The sequence below is a fragment of the Rhinolophus hipposideros genome (assembly GCF_964194185.1).
Source record: "Rhinolophus hipposideros genome assembly, chromosome: 3".
In the NCBI taxonomy this organism is placed as follows: domain Eukaryota; kingdom Metazoa; phylum Chordata; class Mammalia; order Chiroptera; family Rhinolophidae; genus Rhinolophus; species Rhinolophus hipposideros.
This window is the reverse complement of record NC_138049.1, coordinates 77,388,384-77,408,902: the sequence shown is the minus strand read 5'-3', so window position 1 is coordinate 77,408,902 and position 20,519 is coordinate 77,388,384. Positions and strand designations below refer to the sequence as shown.

Below are 20,519 nucleotides of genomic sequence, written 5' to 3'. Positions count from 1 at the left end.
AGTTTTCCAATTTAAATATCTTTTCAAGTTTCGTGGTATTTGTGAACCACACTCATCAGCTGTAGAACAGGAACAGATTGGGGGTTGGCAATGTGGACAGTGAGCTGTGAAGACCCAGCTGCAGATGAGTCAAGAGCAGACACACAGAGGCTAAGAGGAAGCTGTATGACTGAGGTCACGACAGCAGGGCCAGAGGTAGCAAGAATTGAACAGGTGACAAGAAAGGAACTTGTTTATATAAAAGGAGAATCAGAGTTTGAAGTTTATAAATAGAAATATCTCCAGTACTGAGGGGATCCAAGGGAAGGTTGGTCTTTGTGAGTTGTTGATGTGGGAGAAGAGATCAGAGAAATTATATGCATTCCTTAGGTTGAGACAGCTTACCTCCATACTTGGAACACTTTCAGGACATATATAAATATTCATCTGACCATAGTAGGATAGTATTGCCCATAGAAATGGGTCTTATTTATCTAGTTACTATACATTTGTCCACACATGTTGTGGAAAAACAAATCTCTAGAGAGACCTGACTTATTAAAATAAATGTCGTAGCCCAAGATTACATGTATTTCAATTTGTGTTAGAATTAACATGAGTATTAGGAAGTCCCAAAGTAACAAACATAATATAGAGAAAGCAAATTAATTGTGTGTTCTGAGACATTGAGCATTTTATTATTTCTTATAAAATTTCAGTGTATGCAGTACTTAGTATTTAACATATCAACATTTTTACATTGTTTTATATAACCCTATATTGATAGTTCAAAATGGAGAAGAGATAGCTTGCTAGCCCAAACAGTTGAGATGAGACAAACTGGAAAAGGAAGTGACATGTGAATTAGAAAGTGTAACTAGTCTTCAGGTATTGAATGGAAGTTTTCTTTGAAATGCAGATCGGGAATGAGCAAGGTAACCAGCCTGAAGATGTTTAAACCTTAACTTGGAAAAAAAAGTTTCAGTGTCTCAAGTGTAGCAGGAATCTCAATTAGTTAAAGCTACTGCAATATGCATGTAAAAGAATAAATGAAGGAGGCAGAGGGTGCTAGGAATCCATGGCTTTACCATACTGCAAGTTATCATCTTTGTAAGAATAAATTTAAGTAAAGTACTACATGAAATAAGGAATCCCATGCCGAGAAAGGTTATACCTTTGTTAGTACTATTTAAATGATAATTATAATCGGTTAAGCACTTGCTGTATACTTAGCACAGTGCTGCTCAGCTTCTGTGCATTATCCCTCATTGTTAAAACAATCTGGTGAGATAAACATGGTAAAGTTCTTTTTATAGGATTAAAAGACCTGGAAAGCTAAGTTAACATCTGGTAAATTTCAACAGAATAAACAAATAATATGAATAATTTGGGCCTAAATTTAAAAAAGATATTTGGCTTTAGCAGTAGATTGGAGTGGAGGTGGAGGATGGATGTTGTATTTATATTATTTTTTTATGAGGTTTTATGATTTTTTTTGTAGTTCTATGTTTGCTCTTTTCAATTTTTGGAAACAGCAAGACTGAGACTGACAAAGAGAGAAATTGTTTAACTGGTTCTGATCTATAAAGACTTGCATTTTAACAAGATATACACAAAGAAATTATACCAATAGTGAAATAAGAAGCAGCATTTGCCAAGATGAAGTTGATCATCTTTGCAGACAAGTCAAAGGGACAGATGGTTGGCAAATTTACAGTGATTAAGTTGTGTGTGTGTGTATATATATATATATATATATATATATATATATATATATGTATGTATATAAAAATCTATGAATTCATGGCTGTGTACTGCCAGTGACTCGATTAGCTTTTAAAACTAATTTGATTAAGACACACATTCTAATGTAATAACAGAGAGTAATGTGTTAGGTACTTTAAGATACATAAGTTATTTTTGTAGTAGGCGATTAGCCAAACCACTTTATGCTTTGCTCTTATACCTTGAATATCACACTTGTATTAAAGCAAAGTAATTTTTTTTCTTTTCAGAGGCCGTTGCTATGTAATCTGAACACTGACACAAAACAGCAAAGAATTATCAGTTGAAAAGGAAGGATAAAGAATGTAGCCAAAAGAATTATGCAAGATGTCTGTAACATAAATTAAACCAAAAAAAAAAAAAAAAAAAGGACCATTCCCATAATTATATTTCAAGAAAAAAAAATCAAGTTAAGCAGTAATTTTAATCTCCCTTGAGTTTAAATGCACATTCAGGCTTCTTCTCATAAAAAATTGAACACACACATGGAATTAAGGCATTTTTTTCCCTATCATAGATAGTGTATACAGCATAAAAACAGTTTGTAATTTCTGTAAATAATTACTCTGTCTCAGAGGAGAGGTAAGTATTTGAAGTAAGAGCAATGAGTTGGTGATTACCAATCCGCTGAAGGACAGACACATGATTCCATCATATTTAGTGTGAGTCTCTTTTGTTTCCACAGAGCATCTGTACGACCACCACTGCATTTTTGCACTTTTTCTTCCTGGCATCATTCTGTTGGGTTTTAACTGAGGCGTGGCAGTCATATATGGCTGTAACTGGAAAAATTAGGACACGACTTATAAGGAAACGCTTTTTGTGCCTTGGATGGGGTAAGCATGTTAATCTACCCTTTGTGCTCTTACTAAAATTACTCAACACATATACAATAAAGCAGTAGAGTGTGATTGTCTCAGGATATTTTCATTTGTGTCTAATTTGATATACGTAAGTGGAAATATGTGAGGCTGTTCATTTTGTAACATTCTGTGGGCATCTGGAACTTTAAAAAGGAATAAATATTGGACGACCATGTATTAGGTTGGTGCAAAAGTAATTGTGGTTTAAAAGGTAAAAATAATTGCAAAAATCACAATTACTTTTGAACCAACCTAATAGCTAGTCAGTTAACAATCAACAGTGGGTGGGGTCAGAGGAGGCCTGAGATATTTACAGTCCGTAAAGCAAAATGTTCTCTGCTGATATGTTCTGAAAATGCAAAATATTTAAAATGTTCAGGGGCTCGAAGTCATGTACACTAGTCATGTACCTCCCACAAGAAAACTCTGAGGAATCCATTCAGAAAGTGCACAAAACAATTAAAGACTACAGCTATTCATGTCACAGGGGAAAAGCCACTTAACAGATTGAATGAAACCTCATGGATAGTAAGTTGGGTCCTCAAAGGAAAAACAGAATTGTTGACAGACTGAGAATTAATTAATTCTTTGCCTATCTTTATTAGGAAACAAATCTCTCTTAAATTGCCTTGTAAAATAGACGTCTTGAAGGTCTATGCATTTCATAGGGCCAAATCGAATGTTTAATTTGAGTTAATTGATTAGCTTAGATTAATTAAAACTAATTAGTTTAATTAATTTAAGAACTAGTTTTAGGAAAAACCAGGATTTTGACATGTTGCCTTTGAGTTTCAAAAGATTAGCACTAAAAACACTGAAGAATTTTGCCCAAATATACAACAAATACCTAATGTACCAGAAGACTGGAGAGTGGGATGCTTGAGGGAGCCTGAAAAATTATGAATAAGTGGACTTATTAAAATACCAGAGTACTGGTATTTAAAGATACTTAAAGATTATCCATTTGGTTTCAGCAAGGATCTGTCATGTCTGACTAATGTATTCAGGGTCTTTGCCCTAATAAAATAAATGGGAAAGCCTCTGAGAAATGACAGAATGTATTCAACTTATTCTTTCATAGAATTTTTGTGTGGATTTCATGTCAAAGACCTTCTAAAGTTGGACGGGTATCGAATCAGGGGACACTCTTGTCATTAATTAGTACCATAGATCCAAGAAATATAGAATTCAGGTAAAGAAGACTCTCCTTGAAGTACAAAGAGTGGTGATTTCCGATGGTACTAGACTATCAGGAAGTCTGTGAGTGGGCAGAATAATGGCAGAGGAGTCTCATTATGGCAAAGTGCAACATAGTACACTTAGAAAAAATGTTTTTAAATCTAAATTATATGGAATTAACACTATAAACCATTCAGCTATGACTTAGGAGAGAATTTTTTTTTTCCTATGAACTTGTTCTAGTCAATCAAAACAGTCAACTAATAACGCATGAAATTCATACAGAAGGAGGAGGAAGAGGAGGAAGAGACATTGTATATATCATATATACAATTATACATGATTTATATATATATATATATGGAGAAAGACAGAGATATAGACAGAGACAGACACCAGTATTTGTTAAAAAATATGGTGTGTCCTCTGAGGTGCTCTCCATAGATCTTGTCATTAAACCTTGGGTCACTTGCAAAGACATGAAAAAGAACAGCAGGAAGTAGGGGAAGTGGTAGGAGGAAAGAAGATGGGTGGAGGGGATGCAGGATGATTAGATGATAAATTTTACAACCTGAAAAGGCAGACAGGATCTTCGAAGGCATGACCAAAATTTTAAAAAAGTTTAAACAGCGTAGATTAGACTGAGCTTTTTTTAACTAAGTACAGAGAGGTTCCATTGAACTTGATTCATATAAACATAAACTAAAAGATTTTGGGTCAGAATTGTTGTAGGTATGCAGGCAAGTGAATTCTAAGGGGTACTGAGTAATGCATGGAGTGATACTTACCTAGGTCCAGGAAGATAAATCAGCATATATTTTCTGACCTTGATTCAGGATTATTAAAGGAGGGTAATCATGAAACTGCAAAATTAATTGATTAGGGCTCTTAACTCTTTTCCTACATTCTTGTTATTATAAGTAAATCATAAATAATTAAGTGATAAAATTGTTTTTTCTGTCTTATAAGTACAACTTGATGTGGATCAATATGTGGCTAACTGGATGTTCTACTTCTGTAATATTCCATCACACCAGAACACCCATCGTTTTTGTTGTTGTTGTTTTTTGTTTATTTGTTTGTTTTTTTCTGTGTGTTTTTTTTTTGCCTGTCTGGTTTTATAACTATAACAGTCTAAACCCTTAGGGAAAAAACTAACTTAAAAGATATACTAAATCTCTGTTATTAGTTTTCTTTAAACCCATGACAAATGTAGTGGTAACCTAGCAACATCAGAGAAGTGCACTGAGTTAAAAACCCAGCTGTCACTCTCATATTTCTGTACTTGAAAGAAATTTTGTAACAGAAACATGCTGTATGAAGTGATTCATCCAAAGGTAGTTCCTCTGACTTAAGCATTTCAAGTTTGTCCTAGCTTCTCTTGATCCAGTATCCACTATGGTCATAGCTGAATGTGAAGTGTGACAATGTTTTTCTTACAGGTTTACCAGCATTAGTAGTGGCCACGTCAGTAGGCTTCACCAGGACGAAAGGATATGGCACTGATCACTAGTAAGTCCATCCACAGTGATAAATCATGTTTATAATTAAGTAAGTCATCAATGCGCTTCATTAGTCTTGGTCAGAACTACTGATGGCTTGCGTTTTATCACTGAGTCATTAGTAATTGTAGATATCACATTATGAGGAATGATGTTAAGTAGTTTAAATGCACAAAGGTTAGGAAATAAACGCCAGGGCACTGTTCACAATCCTTGTTTCAATTTCCCATTTCTTCATAAGACCAGTGTACTTGATTTTTAAAATATTTCAATATGTACTTTGCATGTTCAATCTCAAACACGTTTTTTTTAGAACTGGATAAATCTTGACATGTTAACCTTTTAGAATGTGATTCTGATCTAAGCTTCTAATTTCATTGATGATAATATATATTAGTATCAACCAAGTTTTGTCATGTTAGTTCAAGTTTTCTTTCTATGTTGGACTAATACATATTAAACCTTATAGATCTAGGGACTCAGTAGATCTCAGATTAGGAATTGCCTGGGATTTGGGAGGAAAACAAAAGGGAGAAAACGGGGTATGGTATCAGCTCATCCTACTTATAACTGTAATGCTGACAAAGTCTGTAAGACAATTTATAAGTTAAGTTTATATTTCAAATGTAAAACAATGCACTTTCATATTTTACTTCATCTGTTTGTTTCAAGTTGAGAAATGGGGACAGAGATATGCATCTTATTAGAAGTATAAGTTTCAAAATGTGGTGTTCTGTTTAATTACCTTCAAGTTTGAGATAAGAATCACTGCTATACAGTCCCTCGGATGGGTTCATCCAAACTGAGAGTATGAGAGACATCACTTCACCTGCCCATCCAAAAAATTTAAAGAACTAGTATCATCAGAGCCCTTTTTTCTTATGTAATCTATGGGATGGAAAAAAAAAAAAAATCTCCCTCACAGTATATGTTGTAGAGTGGTGCTTACTACAGCACTATTTCCTTTAAGCTATTACTTTTTACAATAGTAGTATGATTCCTTTGGCATGCGTCCAGTATTTGAAAGGTACTGTATTGAAGATATGGACAGAATGTGTCTATATGGATGATGTGGTTCCAACTTTTCAATGAGTTTACGATTAAAACCAATACAATTCATTATAAAGATTAACTCACACAAAAAATATAGTTGAAATTTAGTGGCAGTCTCAGAGACACCAAGCTAAAGTGTTCCATCAGACTAAGAGTGTTTTTCTCCAAGTATTTTATTTAAAAAATAGATATTAAATTGTCAACCTCAAAATGGGAAAGTAGAATTTTATCTGTCTGCTGTTATGGTAATGAGCAGTAACTACGCAGACGTAGAATACACACATACACATTTGTGTTATGAATGTATTGATATATGTGTGTGTGTGTATATAAAATTACTAGTTTAAAAATGTTAATTAATGTATCATTTACATAAAATAACATTTACCCTATTAGGTTTAAAATTCTGTGAGTTTTAACAAATGCACAAGCCATGTCACCACCATCACCACCAATATAGAAGTTTATTGTTAAAATAGATATAGCACAGTTATTGTTAATTGTTAATTGTGAAGGCAGCATGCTGATTCTGTGGACTGACAAGTAATACTGAAAAGCGTCATATGTCAAAAACAGGTGCATGAAGTTGTGGGTATGACCGTTTTCATCAGCAGTGATCAAACAGTCCCTTATAGTTTCCTTCGTTGACTCTCCTGGATTCTAATGTCCACATAAGTCATCTTGCAAAGTCAAGTGCCAAGTCCCATGCTCTCTCCAGGTCCTTGTGTGGTGAGAGAATGAATATTTTTACCTAAATGGGTCACTGTGTCTCTATCAATTCAAACCTGCATCTCTTCGTGAATTTAGTAATTGAAAGAAACACAGCTGCATTAATTTTTAATCAAAAGTATATCATTAGTGAACTTTCTGAGTACTCTGGAAAAAAAAATAAAATTAGAAGGAAAAAAGCATGCGAACTATAAATTATCCATTCATTGCAATGATGGCTTTTAAATCACTTTCTCCCAAATAGCTCAAAGGCCACAAGGAAGATCCGGTAAATGGCATGTCTAAGACTCTAAAAACATACTATTCTTGCTTAAAAGTATATTTGAAAAATTCTATCATGGATATAAAGTGGCATTTTACAGAACTTAAGTAATAATCATCTTTGTACTGAAAGTCAATATGAAAATCACACCACTAGAGTATTTTGTCCAAAATGTTTTAACTGCCTGGAAGTAAGGCTTTGTAATAAGTTTCTTTTTCTGTGTGATGTCCATAGTATTTCTCACTTGTGAACGGCTCTAATTTTAGCTTTTTCCATGTCTTCTATGAATTTTTTTAAATTGCAAAGCTTTTGTCAGAATTCCAAGACTGAGTAATTGTCCAAGTTATCTGTAGCACACCTTCGTGGTTTAACACTTATCACTAATTTTTGTTAGTTTTTATCTGATGTTATTTTCAGTTGCTGGCTCTCTCTTGAAGGAGGACTGCTCTATGCGTTTGTTGGACCTGCAGCCGCTGTTGTCCTGGTAAACACTGAAATCAACTTATTCTGTTTTCTTAGCAAAAAAAAAAAGTCTACTTTGTTTCAATTAGAGTGACAATTTTGTGTTTGTTGTGTAGAAATTTTAAAGTTCAATGGATCATTGCTTAAATCTGAATGTCAACTGCGATTCTGTCATTAATTACTCTAAAATGTTCCTATTTTGAAGACTGAAGAATATTAAATGTAGGAGCATGGGATTTCTCTTATAGTAATTTCACATTTGTGAAGAAGTTTCAGTAAGTTCCAATAAATTCTTCCTCTTTCCTGTGTAGAATTTCATCATTTATGATCATTTTACCTTTATACTATTCTGTATGATCTCCGTAGTTATTAAGATCTCAGTCTTAAGAACCGCTGCTGCTACCAAATATCAATGAGAAAATATATGTCCCTATGCCCAAGTTACCCAATCTCAGCACTGCAGACATTTTGGTCCAGCTATTTGTTTGTTATGGGACCATCCTGTGTATTTTAGGATGTTCAGCAGCATCCCTGGGTTCTACATTAGTATCCTCCAGTTGTAACAATCAAAAATGTCACCAGACATTTTCCAATGTTTCCTGGGGGGGGGGGGGAATCATTCCCAGTGGAGAACTCCTGCTTATGTTACGCATGAGGATTTTTTTTTCAGAATCATATAATAATTCCTTTATATGTTTAATTATAGGAACATGAAAGTTTTCTACCTATTTTCCTTTCTCTCTCTGAATTTATTGATTACAAATCTTTCCTGCCCAATAAATCCTTGGGAAAAAATGCAAGGGAGTAAGGAAATGGTCTAAATTAAATACAAAGATCCATATCGCTATGCAATTAGATTTCTATTTGGAAAATTACCCTTTAGTTTCTTTAACAACTTATTCAATAAATTGGTGGCTATCGACATCTTTCTTAATAACTCTGTGTGACTTTTTCTTCCTTAAAGTTTTATCTCCTCTATACTATAACAGAGAGCAGAAACTGCTAATGTTGCACAAAAGAAATAAAATCTAGGCATTAGTGTTAAAGAACAGCATTGGGGCACTGAAACTATTAGCTATATTTTTGTCTGCTGTATTGAATTTTTAATCAATTAAATTATTTTCCTAAGCTACTAGGTGAATATACATATAACCCTAAAATAAAGAAATGAAGAGTATGTGTATAATTGAAAGGCCAAAGTATGGTTTTTGGAGTGGTGATGAATTGCCTCATTAGGTTAAATTGGTGATTCATAGAATCCGTGAAACACACTTTTCCTCTTAGCTCAAATAATGAGAAGTGTGAAGATGAGTAAGTTTCTTGATTAAATGGTATCTTGTCAGGAAGCTATGAAGAGTGACACCTCCTAAAGCCTCGACCTAACCGGTGCTTTGTATCTTCCTTACACCAGCAATTAAATAGATCTCAGCTTTATAGTTCATCTGGCCAAAGTGTATTGGAGGGGAAGTGGACATTTTTCTTTTTCTTAACTAGTCATCCTGCTTAATTTGAGAGATTTTTGTGAAAAACTAGTTTCAATATTGTCTTCACCATTTGCACTGGAGGGGCACCAAGAGTCTGTTGTTTGTGGAGGGTAAAGAGCAGGAAGGACCAAAGAAGAAATATTTGTCCTTGTTTGTCTTGATTTCAGCGTTGGACTGGATTCCTTTCTCAGGAAGTGCGGGTAGGTTAGAGAAGCGTGGGCGCTCGCCATAATGAGCGGCTGCAAATGGACCACAGCTACCTCTGCAGCTTTTTTACAGTTTTCCTTGAGAAAGAAAAAAAAAAAAAATGTGTGATTTTATTGCAGCTGTATTTAAATCCTTTTAAGTGAGAGTGAGAGAGTCTTAGAAAATGCTGAGAAATGTTCAATATAGCCTATTACCAGCAGTGGAGTTAGTGTTCATCTTTTAAAGGATTTTGGTGAATTGAATAGGCTTTAACCTTTGTGGAGAAAAGCATGGTGCATCAAAATGCTTCCCACCCTACAGGAGACACAGCCACACAGCCTGAGGCATTTAGGCATTCTGTCCTCCTTGCTGGGGGCAGTGACACATCCCCAACCCCCTTGGAAGCCAGGGCTCCCTCTAGCCTCGCGCTATGAGACTCAACATCTTTTGTCTCTGGGACATAGGGTAAAACTCATTTAGCCAATCGACTTTATTCTGGGTGACTCAGAAAGAAGAATGCCAGATTGGCAGAGTATGGCACCATTTAAAAGTTAGGCAATGGAATGTTAATTTACTCAGTGTTAACTGCAAAGCGTTGAAATCAAGGGTACTCAATGTCCTTTAAAACTTGAAAGTAACACAGCATTGTTAAAGCATTTCGTGTTCCTTTATGCACTTATAAAATACTTGAGAAGTGCTTCATGTCACTATTGTTGTGAGTATTTAATTCTGTGGTGGTTGTAAATTTGATAAAAAAGGGTTTTCAGGAGAAACAGGGACCCAATTCCCTTCAATATCATTGAAAGGTCAACCTTTGTTTCTGTTTGACAGGTCAACATGGTGATTGGCATTTTGGTATTTAATAAACTTGTTTCCAGAGATGGGATCCTAGATAAAAAGCTCAAACACAGAGCCGGGTAAGCCGCAACTAGTGGATTTTCAAGGTTCTTTACCAGTGAATCCCATACTCCAATCCCAGATCATCACTGACTGTATTTGACTGCCTTGAATTTTGTTCTTGAGGCAATAGTGTGACTGATAGATTATGTGCTATTCTTAGGTAATAGGGCCAAAATCTAAAAATAATTCAAAAGATCATTAAGAAAGTCTTGGTTTGTGTACGTTGCCTGTTTGTAAGATAAGATTAAATGTAAAGGCTAGACTTAAAATACTTGTCCTCAGGTGTGGATTTGCAAAGGTCCTTAGTTTCCGTTGCAAAGGGAAGGAGGGCAAATTGAACTTAATGTCAGTATGAGGTACAACTGAATTGGGCCAATCGAACCTTAGAAGAGTGAAAATACTTTGATTTATTTGATTAATTGTATATATCAGAAAATATCTTTACTGGAAATAATCTTTTACGAAACACTATTTTTGTCATATATTCTCATTCTATATGACATTTTGACTATAACTTGCTAGTGTTACTCATAATTTTCACTTGCACATTTTAACCATTTGTAAAATTTAGAAAAGCATTATTATAATATCACCATGTCCAATGATTTAATAATTTCCATAAGCAGATTGATAGCAACCTTTTAAGGTTATATTATCACTTCATGATAAAAATTTGTAGAGGCTTGAATGATTAATAGCTTTGAAGTTCCCTCTGTATCTTTTCTTATAAAATGTTTATAGCTTTCTCCTCTCTGTTTAACTATACCTTCATTCACAACTTACCCCACAATTGTTCTAATTTCTGTAATAATTTATGGCATTATTTAATAGTCATAGTACTTGATGACCAACCGGTGAAAATTTTAGGTCCTCTGTGTTTTTATAATCTATATAATGATTTATAAGACAGTACAGGTATTTTTTTTCCCTAGTAAAAGACTAAGTTTAATGGCTTTCAATATAAAAATTTGATGTCATTCATATCAAACATCAAAACCACAATGGTGTAATAAAAACATCATTGGAGGTTCTTTTCTGAGATGGGAATCACTTTCCATTTAGAGACTTCTTTTCACTTCAGACGAGTCTCCATACCATCTTTAAATAGGCACACTTGAAGTTGTACAGACACTGAGCTTTCTGTACCATTTGAACTTGAAGCTTTTACACGATTACACTTGTTAGACTGCCACATATGGTTGGAATTGGAGCAAGAGCTTTTTCAGTTATTTCCATCCAGAATTGTGAGGTAAGAATAAATTAATCATACTGAATACCAGGTATAAAACTCTAGTGGTGTTAACTTGTGTGTGTGTGTATATATACATATATACACATACATGTATATATGTATATATGTATATATATGTATTTTTTTAATTGGGCTGTGGGTAGTTAGTGGTTAAGATAAAGCTGTGATGTAAAAAGGGATAAAGGAATAAAAAGGAAGACCATACTCAAAATCTAGCTCTGCAATTTACTAGCTGTGTGTGTCTTTGGGCATGTTACTTAATCTTTCTGCAGCTAAGTCTTCTCACCTGTAAAATTGGGATAATACCTCTTGCCTCATAATAGAACATATGGAATATAATGTATTAATACATAAAGTATTCATTAAAGTATCTAGTAAATAGCAAGCCCTCCCTCAGCAGATGGTAACTATAGTTATGATGAATGAAATGAGGAAGCCAAGGTAGACAGGTTGTTTTCAAAGGACCATGACTTCTACAAGTCTAGCTGTCGTGATTCTACCATTCATGATATTGAAGTCAGAACAAGAGATGAGATCATCAGAATAAGTATAGTGCTGAGGATTCATTAAATTTGCAATCAATATTTTTTCTCACTTAATTATTTTATATGTAATATCCAATTTGATTCACATAGCTCTTTGTAAGCTGTAACATAGGTTTCGGAGAAATGACAACATTGTCCCATTATGAATTTAGAAATAACCCATTTTGATCTACATATTAACTTTAAAACCTCTATTTCTAAAAATATGATAAAAATTGCATCTGTTTCCCTGGCAAAACTGAGTCAAGCAGTGGTTTTCTGGTTCAAAGGCCACTGCTTGAGAAAGAGAAATGTTGTTAAAAGCAGAATATTGGTAACAGTCCAAAGCAGAAAAGGATTATTAATAAATTAATGACCCTAGGTTTAATTTTTTTAACTATAACATAAAATGCTATTTTAGCTTAAGTGTGTATATATAGATTGAAATGTGCTTTCTATTCCAAAGTGCGATTGAAGGAAATATTTTAAAAGATATGAGTGTTTGAAGCTAATTTTACTTCACAGAGAAAGTAGTGAGGGCATCAATGAAGACTTTAGTGAAGAACAAATAACCAGAATTAACTAAAGAAACATTGAGCAGAAAACTAATTGATTAACTTAACAATTGATCTCCCTAATTGTGCATATTGACCATTTCAGTTTCTATGAATATGCGTGTATATCCAGTGTTTCTTTTGAAATATTATTTAGAATTAAATGTGGTACTAAGATGGTCCTCCTCCCATTTGTTTCCATTTCTTTGTTTCTTCTTTTTATAATCAATTATTAGGAACTGCCAAGCATATAGTTTATGCTCAATAAATATTTATAAACAAATAAGTCAATGAATAATAAATACAATAGCTTGACAAGTTTTATAATACCCAAGCTATATTAAAATTTTTAATACATAAAATATATTTACCAAGGGGGAGTTTATTGGAAATATCAACACAGCTTATGTAAAATTATAATTGTAAAGAATGAAAATAAGATAAAATGGCATGTGTCTTTTTAGAACATCTCAAACAAAATATTTTCTGTCTTTTGCTGCAGTGTAACTTTCTTATCTACTGCAGATTTTAAATTGCTTTACGATGTCTACCTGAAAATAAGCAGACTACTGTACCAGGATCTTGTACAAACCTCATGAGATTTTTCCAAAGGGAGGGGGGTATATTTGCTTTCTGGGAAATATTTTATAGTATTAACAAGAAACCAATCTGATAAAAAATGTATTTTTCTAAGATAAAGGAAATTGTTGAAGGGAACTAGAACTTGTAGACTCCAAGACCCCACAACCTGGAGAGAGTAGTGAAATGACGCACGTTCAGATGCTAGTGCTCTAGTGGATACTGGTTACATCTGACCTTATGGGAAATTATTTTTTTTATTTTAATTGTTAGCATGTTTTGTTTTATAAATCCATAATTTCCCCTATAACAAAGAAACAAGATTTGATTTTTCATTGCAGCAACTCAATTTCGCATCTGGACTATGTCTTCTTAAGATTATATTAATTTCTATAGTGGCCATACAAAATAGGACAAAATATTAGCTTTTTCTGGGTAACCTATCATTCTTCTGCTCCATTCCTATCTAATAATAGAATTCCAAAGGTGTCCAACCACTTAACATCAAGCATGGTTTTCAACAGTTAGCTCTGACTAAGGAAAGTATGTGTAGTAAATTTAGTCAGGCACAAATAAATCTCAAATAAGGAGAAATGAGCATTTCAAATACAGTCTTAAAATATATTTTTAGAAAAGCCCATACTTAGATCAAATTACAGTTTTTCAAGCTAAAATGCTTGTTTCTATTGTGCACTCAAATTATTTTTTAGTAATCTTTGGCTTTTCCATCTTATTTTAGAGCCTAGAAGCATAGTAACCTTAAAATTGAGAAAGAGCCACGTCCGTGTTTGAAGCACCAACACCTAATAGCCTTTCTTTTGTGATAAAGGAATAATAAATGACTCAGACATGCCTTTTAATATTAATCTGGTGGGACTTAACAAGATTAAAGACACTCAAATGAATAGTTAGAGCAGTTGAGGCTCATTCCTCTTGGTTGGTCAGAATCATCTATGGAACTTTAAACAATACAGATGCCTGGGTCTCGTTTAATTAGAGTCTTTGGAGTTGGATATATACATCTGATGTTCAGCCACTGGGGGAATACTGGTCTAGGTAGTCGTTTCAGAGCAGTTTCAAACACATTGGCATGTGCAGTGATGCGTTCAGGAACCGCAGTGGTTAGGCGATGGGTTACTTATTATTTTGAAAAGTTTAGACAGATGTGGTTAGTACAATGTCCAGGGTCCAATCAGTAAAGTGAACGATTTAGTATTCCGCACCCCTACGTCGGACTCTGAAAGCTTTGCTTTTTCTCATAGGGTCTGCTGATCAATCTACTTACTTAATAGCTTTAAGATTTATTATCCCATACAGGCACTATTCACAAATCAGTGCACTTCTTTAAAAGAAACATTCTGACTTATGAGATAGGATTTTGCTCTGTTCTGCCACTTTTATTATACACATGGTAATGTAAATCCACTATAATATTATTAAAAAACAGCTCATTAGGCAAACTTATATTTTAGACATAAATATCATATGGGAATGGATGAGAGAGGTACATGACAGGAAATTATTTCAAGGTGTTTTGAATTTGTATTCAAATAATTTATTTTCTTTTCCTAAGAGGATTGTATTCTAGTAAACCAGTCATTTTCAATGGACTCTTTTCTAAAGCAAAATGTTCATGAAGTTTTTCTAGGTAGTGTGACTTTGCTTCTGTGACATAGTAGATTGAACTTGAATTATTGAATTCATATTTTCCTGCAAAATCCTCTAGACTAGAATAGACCATTTAAATGCTATTAGTTGGCATCTATGCCAAAATGTTGAGGAAGAATATTTTGAACGTAATGATTATATTAAATGTGTTTATTAAAGCAGAAAACTATCACCCTTTTTATTATCAACTAATATTTCATCAAATTTCATCAGCCCCTATATTCAGATCTTCCTAAAATACAGACAGTGCATTGATTATATAAGAAATTTAAAAATGTAAATCTTTTGAGACAAAGGCTACATCTTCCACAAACTACTAAACACCTAAAATAGATATCTTCCTATATCAGACTTCTGCGATACATGTTTACATTTCAAAAGGTTTTAATTGATAGTATGTGCCTTTTGCAAATGACAATGAAAATCTTTGCAGCTTGGAATCCTCACTTGTTTGATTATCAGGGGTCTGAATAAAGGGTTTTCACTGTATGTCTACACAAACACATGCTTATGTTTAACTCAGTGTATTGGGCATCTTTGATCTGTAGACCCAAGGGCCATTTATGGTGTAAATGATGGAATTGTGCTTCGCATGCAACAAAGGCCCATATTATTAAAAGGTAAATGTTACAAAAATAATGTGTAGTATAAATGCATCTTTAAAACAATCTAGAACATTCATCTTTGATGAATATACATTTCTGCATGAAATCATATTTAAAAGCTAACTTGCAGCAGCAACTTTTTTTTTGGTGACAATTCAATATTTTGTTCTTTTTGTGGGTGTTCTGTTTGTTTGCAGTCAGATGAGTGAGCCTCATAGCGGTTTGACGCTCAAATGTGCCAAGTGTGGAGTAGTTTCAACAACAGCTTTGTCAGCCACCACCGCCAGTAATGCCATGTTAGTCCCAATCATTTACATCTTCTTGTTACAAATCTTTTACAGTGCATGTGAGAAAAATGCTATGATGAAAAAAAAAATCATGTTTGCTAATACTGGAGCTAAGAGCATACTTAACTATTTATAATTGGCAACTGCCTTTATGTTGTGGGATTGTCTATAAAAAAAATAAATAAAACTACCAAATGTTATCTGCTTTGTGGTTTCCCAGTTAATGTCTTGGTGCCACATAAAAGAATGCTTTGTTGAACGGGGGTTTGGTTATTGCCCGGGGTGTGACGTGCCACTTCGTAAGGTTGCTTTCTCTGTCTCTTAACAGGGCGTCTCTTTGGAGCTCCTGTGTGGTGTTGCCCCTCCTGGCTCTCACGTGGATGTCTGCAGTTCTGGCCATGACAGACAAACGCTCCATATTGTTTCAAATACTTTTTGCTGTGTTTGATTCTTTGCAAGGCTTTGTGATAGTCATGGTCCACTGCATTCTTCGCAGAGAGGTGAGATATGTAATTCTTATGAGAGAGAAGAATGATGCTTAGGAGAGTATTTTCCTTGTTAACAAACATGACCTTTTATTTTAATATCTTGATCTTTAGATTAAAGCTAGTCTCCTCTAAAGACAATCATTTGGGGGGTCAAATCTAAAATAAAGTTTTAAGATGAAGCTCAAGAGGGCTCCTTGGACTCTGAAAGTGATGGATTAAAACAGCTGGGACGGTACAAGGGAAAAACATAGCCAGAGGGGCCAAGGACCAAGGAGAATAAACGCAAAAGGGGCGATGATTGAGTCATAGGTATAGATAAATCTTTTAGAAAAATTGGTGGGTAAGAGGGTAGTGTGTCATCTTTTTAAAAGGTATAGTTCATAAACATAATGCAGTGATATTTCCTAAACCCATTCCCTACCTTGTGCTTTTACACACAGCATATCCCCATGCTTCATACTTAACTAGTTTTGTTGTAGATAGAAAATGATGAAGATTAATGAGGTTCTTTTTGTCTCTATACTAAGTTGCAGTTAAGGTTATTACAGATGAATTATTTTGATATAGATGTGTATGCTCAGAAAATACAAAAAAAAAAAAAAAACGTGCACAGTAGAGCATGAGAGGCAGTAATGGCTCCCCAGAACTGCAGATCTATAATCACAGTATTTTTCCAGGTCATGGTTGAGGTTATTGTCAGCAGTGAGGGAAAGAAGTGATCCTTTATAAGTGGAGACATGAACTTGCACCAAATCCACTCAGAACAGTGATAGATTTCAGATGTGAGTTGTTTAGGGATAGAATATTTCTTACAACCAGTGCCAAAATTATTCTGAGTGTTTGCAAGCACTGACACAGTATTTACAAGGTTTATGAGTCATTTTTAGCATTTACTCTAGGGATGGTGGCAACTAAAACACACAGTGTCACAGCGACATGCTAATAATTTTGAGAGAACTGTCTATGCTGTCATTTTGCATTACCTCTCTAGTATGAGAACTTTATTATGACGTGCATATTGCAGCAATGTAAGCAAGATGTCAGCAATAAACCCACCTGTGTATTCTAAGAACATTATATGATGAAAAACAATGAAAACAGAAGAATAGTGATTTCACATTGCAAAGGGAGGGTATTTCATCATTTAAAAAATTGGATTTAGTTCACAGTTGCCAAGCCTTATTATTACCTCATCACAAATTTCTACCTACAATATCAGTATTAAAAATCTTCCAAGTATCAAATTCTTTATAGACCAAAGTTAAGCAAAAGTTAAAAGGGAGTTGAATAATTTAGGGTTCTGTTGTTCTCCAACTGTAACTATCTTGTGAGTCTTTTGTATTAATATTATCTTTAATATGTTTATGTAACAATTGTTCAGAGTAGACACATATGTATTTTTGATTGATGATCAAGGATGAACAGTGCTGGTTTAAGCAAGATTCGTGATGTAGTTGAGTGACATTTTCAAAAGATGTGATACTTTAGATGTTAAAGAGGAGAAAAGTGTCCAATCTCTATGTAAGCCTCTCTTTTTCTTCAGAAATGAACTTTTTAGATAGCCTTAGGTTATGATAAAAAATATTCAGGTTTTAAGGGGACAGATGTTTTGGTGGCTTATTATCAAATTTTTGCTGCTTATAAAAATATTTGGCACAAAAATTTATTTCCATCAGAAAATTTTTTATACTTGCTGATGGGAATAGTAACTGTCAAAACATTATTTAAGGATAATTAAATTAAATCATATAATAAACGGTTCTACTAAAACAGGTATCTGTAAATGTGTTTCCTGTATTGATAGGAAATAAGAATATGGTTATTGGCCTGCTATCATTGCATTTTCAGTAATTAGCTTAAACTGAATAATTTTATAACTGATAAATTCATAGCAGAGACTGTCATAACTATCTTTCATTCCAACACTACCGCGAAAATTTGCATGTCCAATATTCTTACATTGACCCTTAAAAATACCTGTAGCATTCCTATAAATACACAGCCGATTTCAGTTACAGGGAGCATCTCTTTCAGAACTCTTCAAAGGAAATTGTTACTGAAAAACCAAAAAAAAAAAGAAAAGAAAGAATCTTGTTTAAATTTTGTAAATCCCAAGGACCACATAGTAAGGAGGCCTCTGGATTCACACAAGTTCTTTTTGACCTTCTAAATGTACATTGCCTAATACTACCGATGGGTCTAGCTCATATGATCTGTGATCACACTGCCCTAGCATTAACCACAGCCCAGGAGAAAAGATGCCTCTGCTCATGCCCTTGGTGTCTCATGTGAACAAAACATTCTATAAAAATATGCCAAAGCAAATGGACTAAAGAGCTACCTGTAGAGTATTGGGAAAAGATTTATATCTATTAATCTACGTGATAATCCCATAGGAGATCTCACAGTTTTATCTCTACTGCTTTTTTTCCCTTTAAAAGATGGTCTTCACAATGAGTCAAGATAATCCACATGGATTTTTCTTCCTTAAAAGTGTATAAGCAATGTAAGAACTATTTCCTTCCGTTGAGAGAATGGAAAACAGATATACATATTTCTATTTCTATGTATTGTTGATACACACTAACATAATTTGGTTGTTTTTAGTCTTTATTGATTGTTTCAATATGAATTCAACAGGCTTTCTCCGTATTTACTTTTGCAATCTTCCTATGAAGGAGTTAGATACACATAAGAGAGGGTTATAACCTTGTAATTTAAGAAGGAGAAAAGAAATGAAATACTATAACTGTGCTATTTTCAAAATGATGTGTATGGGCTTAATTTATTTAAAAAGTGCCTTTGTTCTTAGTGGGTCCAATTTTATAACCAAAATCACGTCAGATCAAGTGGGAAGGGAGAAATGATCACTCTGGTACTGTCAACTCAATTATATTCCACTTTCAAAAAAAGAAAAAAATTTAAAAAAGCAAATTGATTATTTGCATAACAATTTGTTGTGACCTCCAGAGCTGACATCTTAATAATTAAACTTCATAAAATTTGTATTTTTGAAAATACAATTTCTTCTTCTGGAAAACCTTTCTCTTTTAAATTGCTTTAGTATATAGCTGCCTCTGACAAAAGAGAAAAAGAGGCAATAAGAATATTTTTTTAATTAAACTATCTGATTTATCACAATACACTACTTTCAGCAACAAAACCTAGATCTTAAAAGCTAAGAAGTATAATACTTAGTAAGACAGAATCTAATATAAAAAATATAAAAAATATAGATGCTTCCTCCATTGATCAGTCATTTCTTGATTAGAATTTATTTGCATTCAGCATCTAATGATATCTATTTACTATTTTCCACATTGCTATGGAAATTCAAACTACACATGAGTTATGGAATCTTTGAAATAGTTACTGTTGCTAGGAAACCACTTTCTTGGTGCCTGCACATTCTTCTCATCTCCCCTGTCTCTGTCTGTGCCAGGCTCTAAGACAATCTTACAGCTTGATGTCAGAAATAAAAAGATTGTTATACAGTATAAGCTACAATAAACCCTTTCACTAGAAGGATGGAAAAAAGGAAAGTGCTTAAATGGATAATTTTGTTGTATCAGTATTTTAGGATCCTGTGGCTATTCTGTAAAGTGGGTTGCAGGGCCAAGCTCTTTTCTCTTTACCCAGTGCTGGCAGGAGGTCTAGGCTGCACCAGATGAGGCCCCAGAATCTTCATCCAAACCCATGAAGCAATTTTTGTAGCAAAATGCTTAAAATAAATATGAGCAGATTTCTTTTTCATTCTCTTTCTTCCACTCCCCTCTACCTTTTCTTCTCTCTCTCTTTATTTTTGCTGATTTCCCATTTAGTCTTATTATTTGCCTAAAGAGTGCAGATAAACAAAATGATTTACAAACACATGAGAGTAAATTATAAATCAGACAAGCATCCCTGCCTATAAAATCTAAAACCAATGTTCTCCACCAAACCAAAAAAAAAAAAAAAATGTTTTTTTAAAAAATGAAGCCAGTAATGGTGAAATAACTAGATAGCAATTTGAAAACAGTTCATATAATATAGTTCAAATGCAGAATTGCATGTATCGCAAAGCTTAACTATTTACAAGGAAATTAGGTGTGACTTACTACTATAGAAGAATTTATTTGTGCCCTCCCTTAGTGAGTAGTAGTCAGGGTTTTCAGTTGGTCTTTGAAGATGAAAGAGTA

At 33.8% G+C, this 20,519-nt stretch overlaps 1 protein-coding gene across 6 annotated transcripts in view; it reads left to right on the top strand.

Annotated features, from left to right (window-relative positions):
* Positions 1–20,519, top strand: part of ADGRB3 (adhesion G protein-coupled receptor B3) — a 679,308-nt gene that overhangs the window by 621,135 nt on the left and 37,654 nt on the right. For 5 of the 6 annotated variants that reach the window (XM_081037440.1, XM_081037435.1, XM_081037437.1 and 2 more), the window contains 6 exons: positions 2,450–2,600; positions 5,249–5,318; positions 7,770–7,836; positions 10,316–10,401; positions 15,764–15,862; positions 16,182–16,353. In XM_081037440.1, the coding sequence (XP_080893566.1) occupies positions 2,450–2,600; positions 5,249–5,318; positions 7,770–7,836; positions 10,316–10,401; positions 15,764–15,862; positions 16,182–16,353 (645 nt within the window). The remainder of the gene's footprint in view (positions 1–2,449; positions 2,601–5,248; positions 5,319–7,769; positions 7,837–10,315; positions 10,402–15,763; positions 15,863–16,181; positions 16,354–20,519) is intronic. The other variant, XM_081037439.1, reaches the window with a different exon arrangement.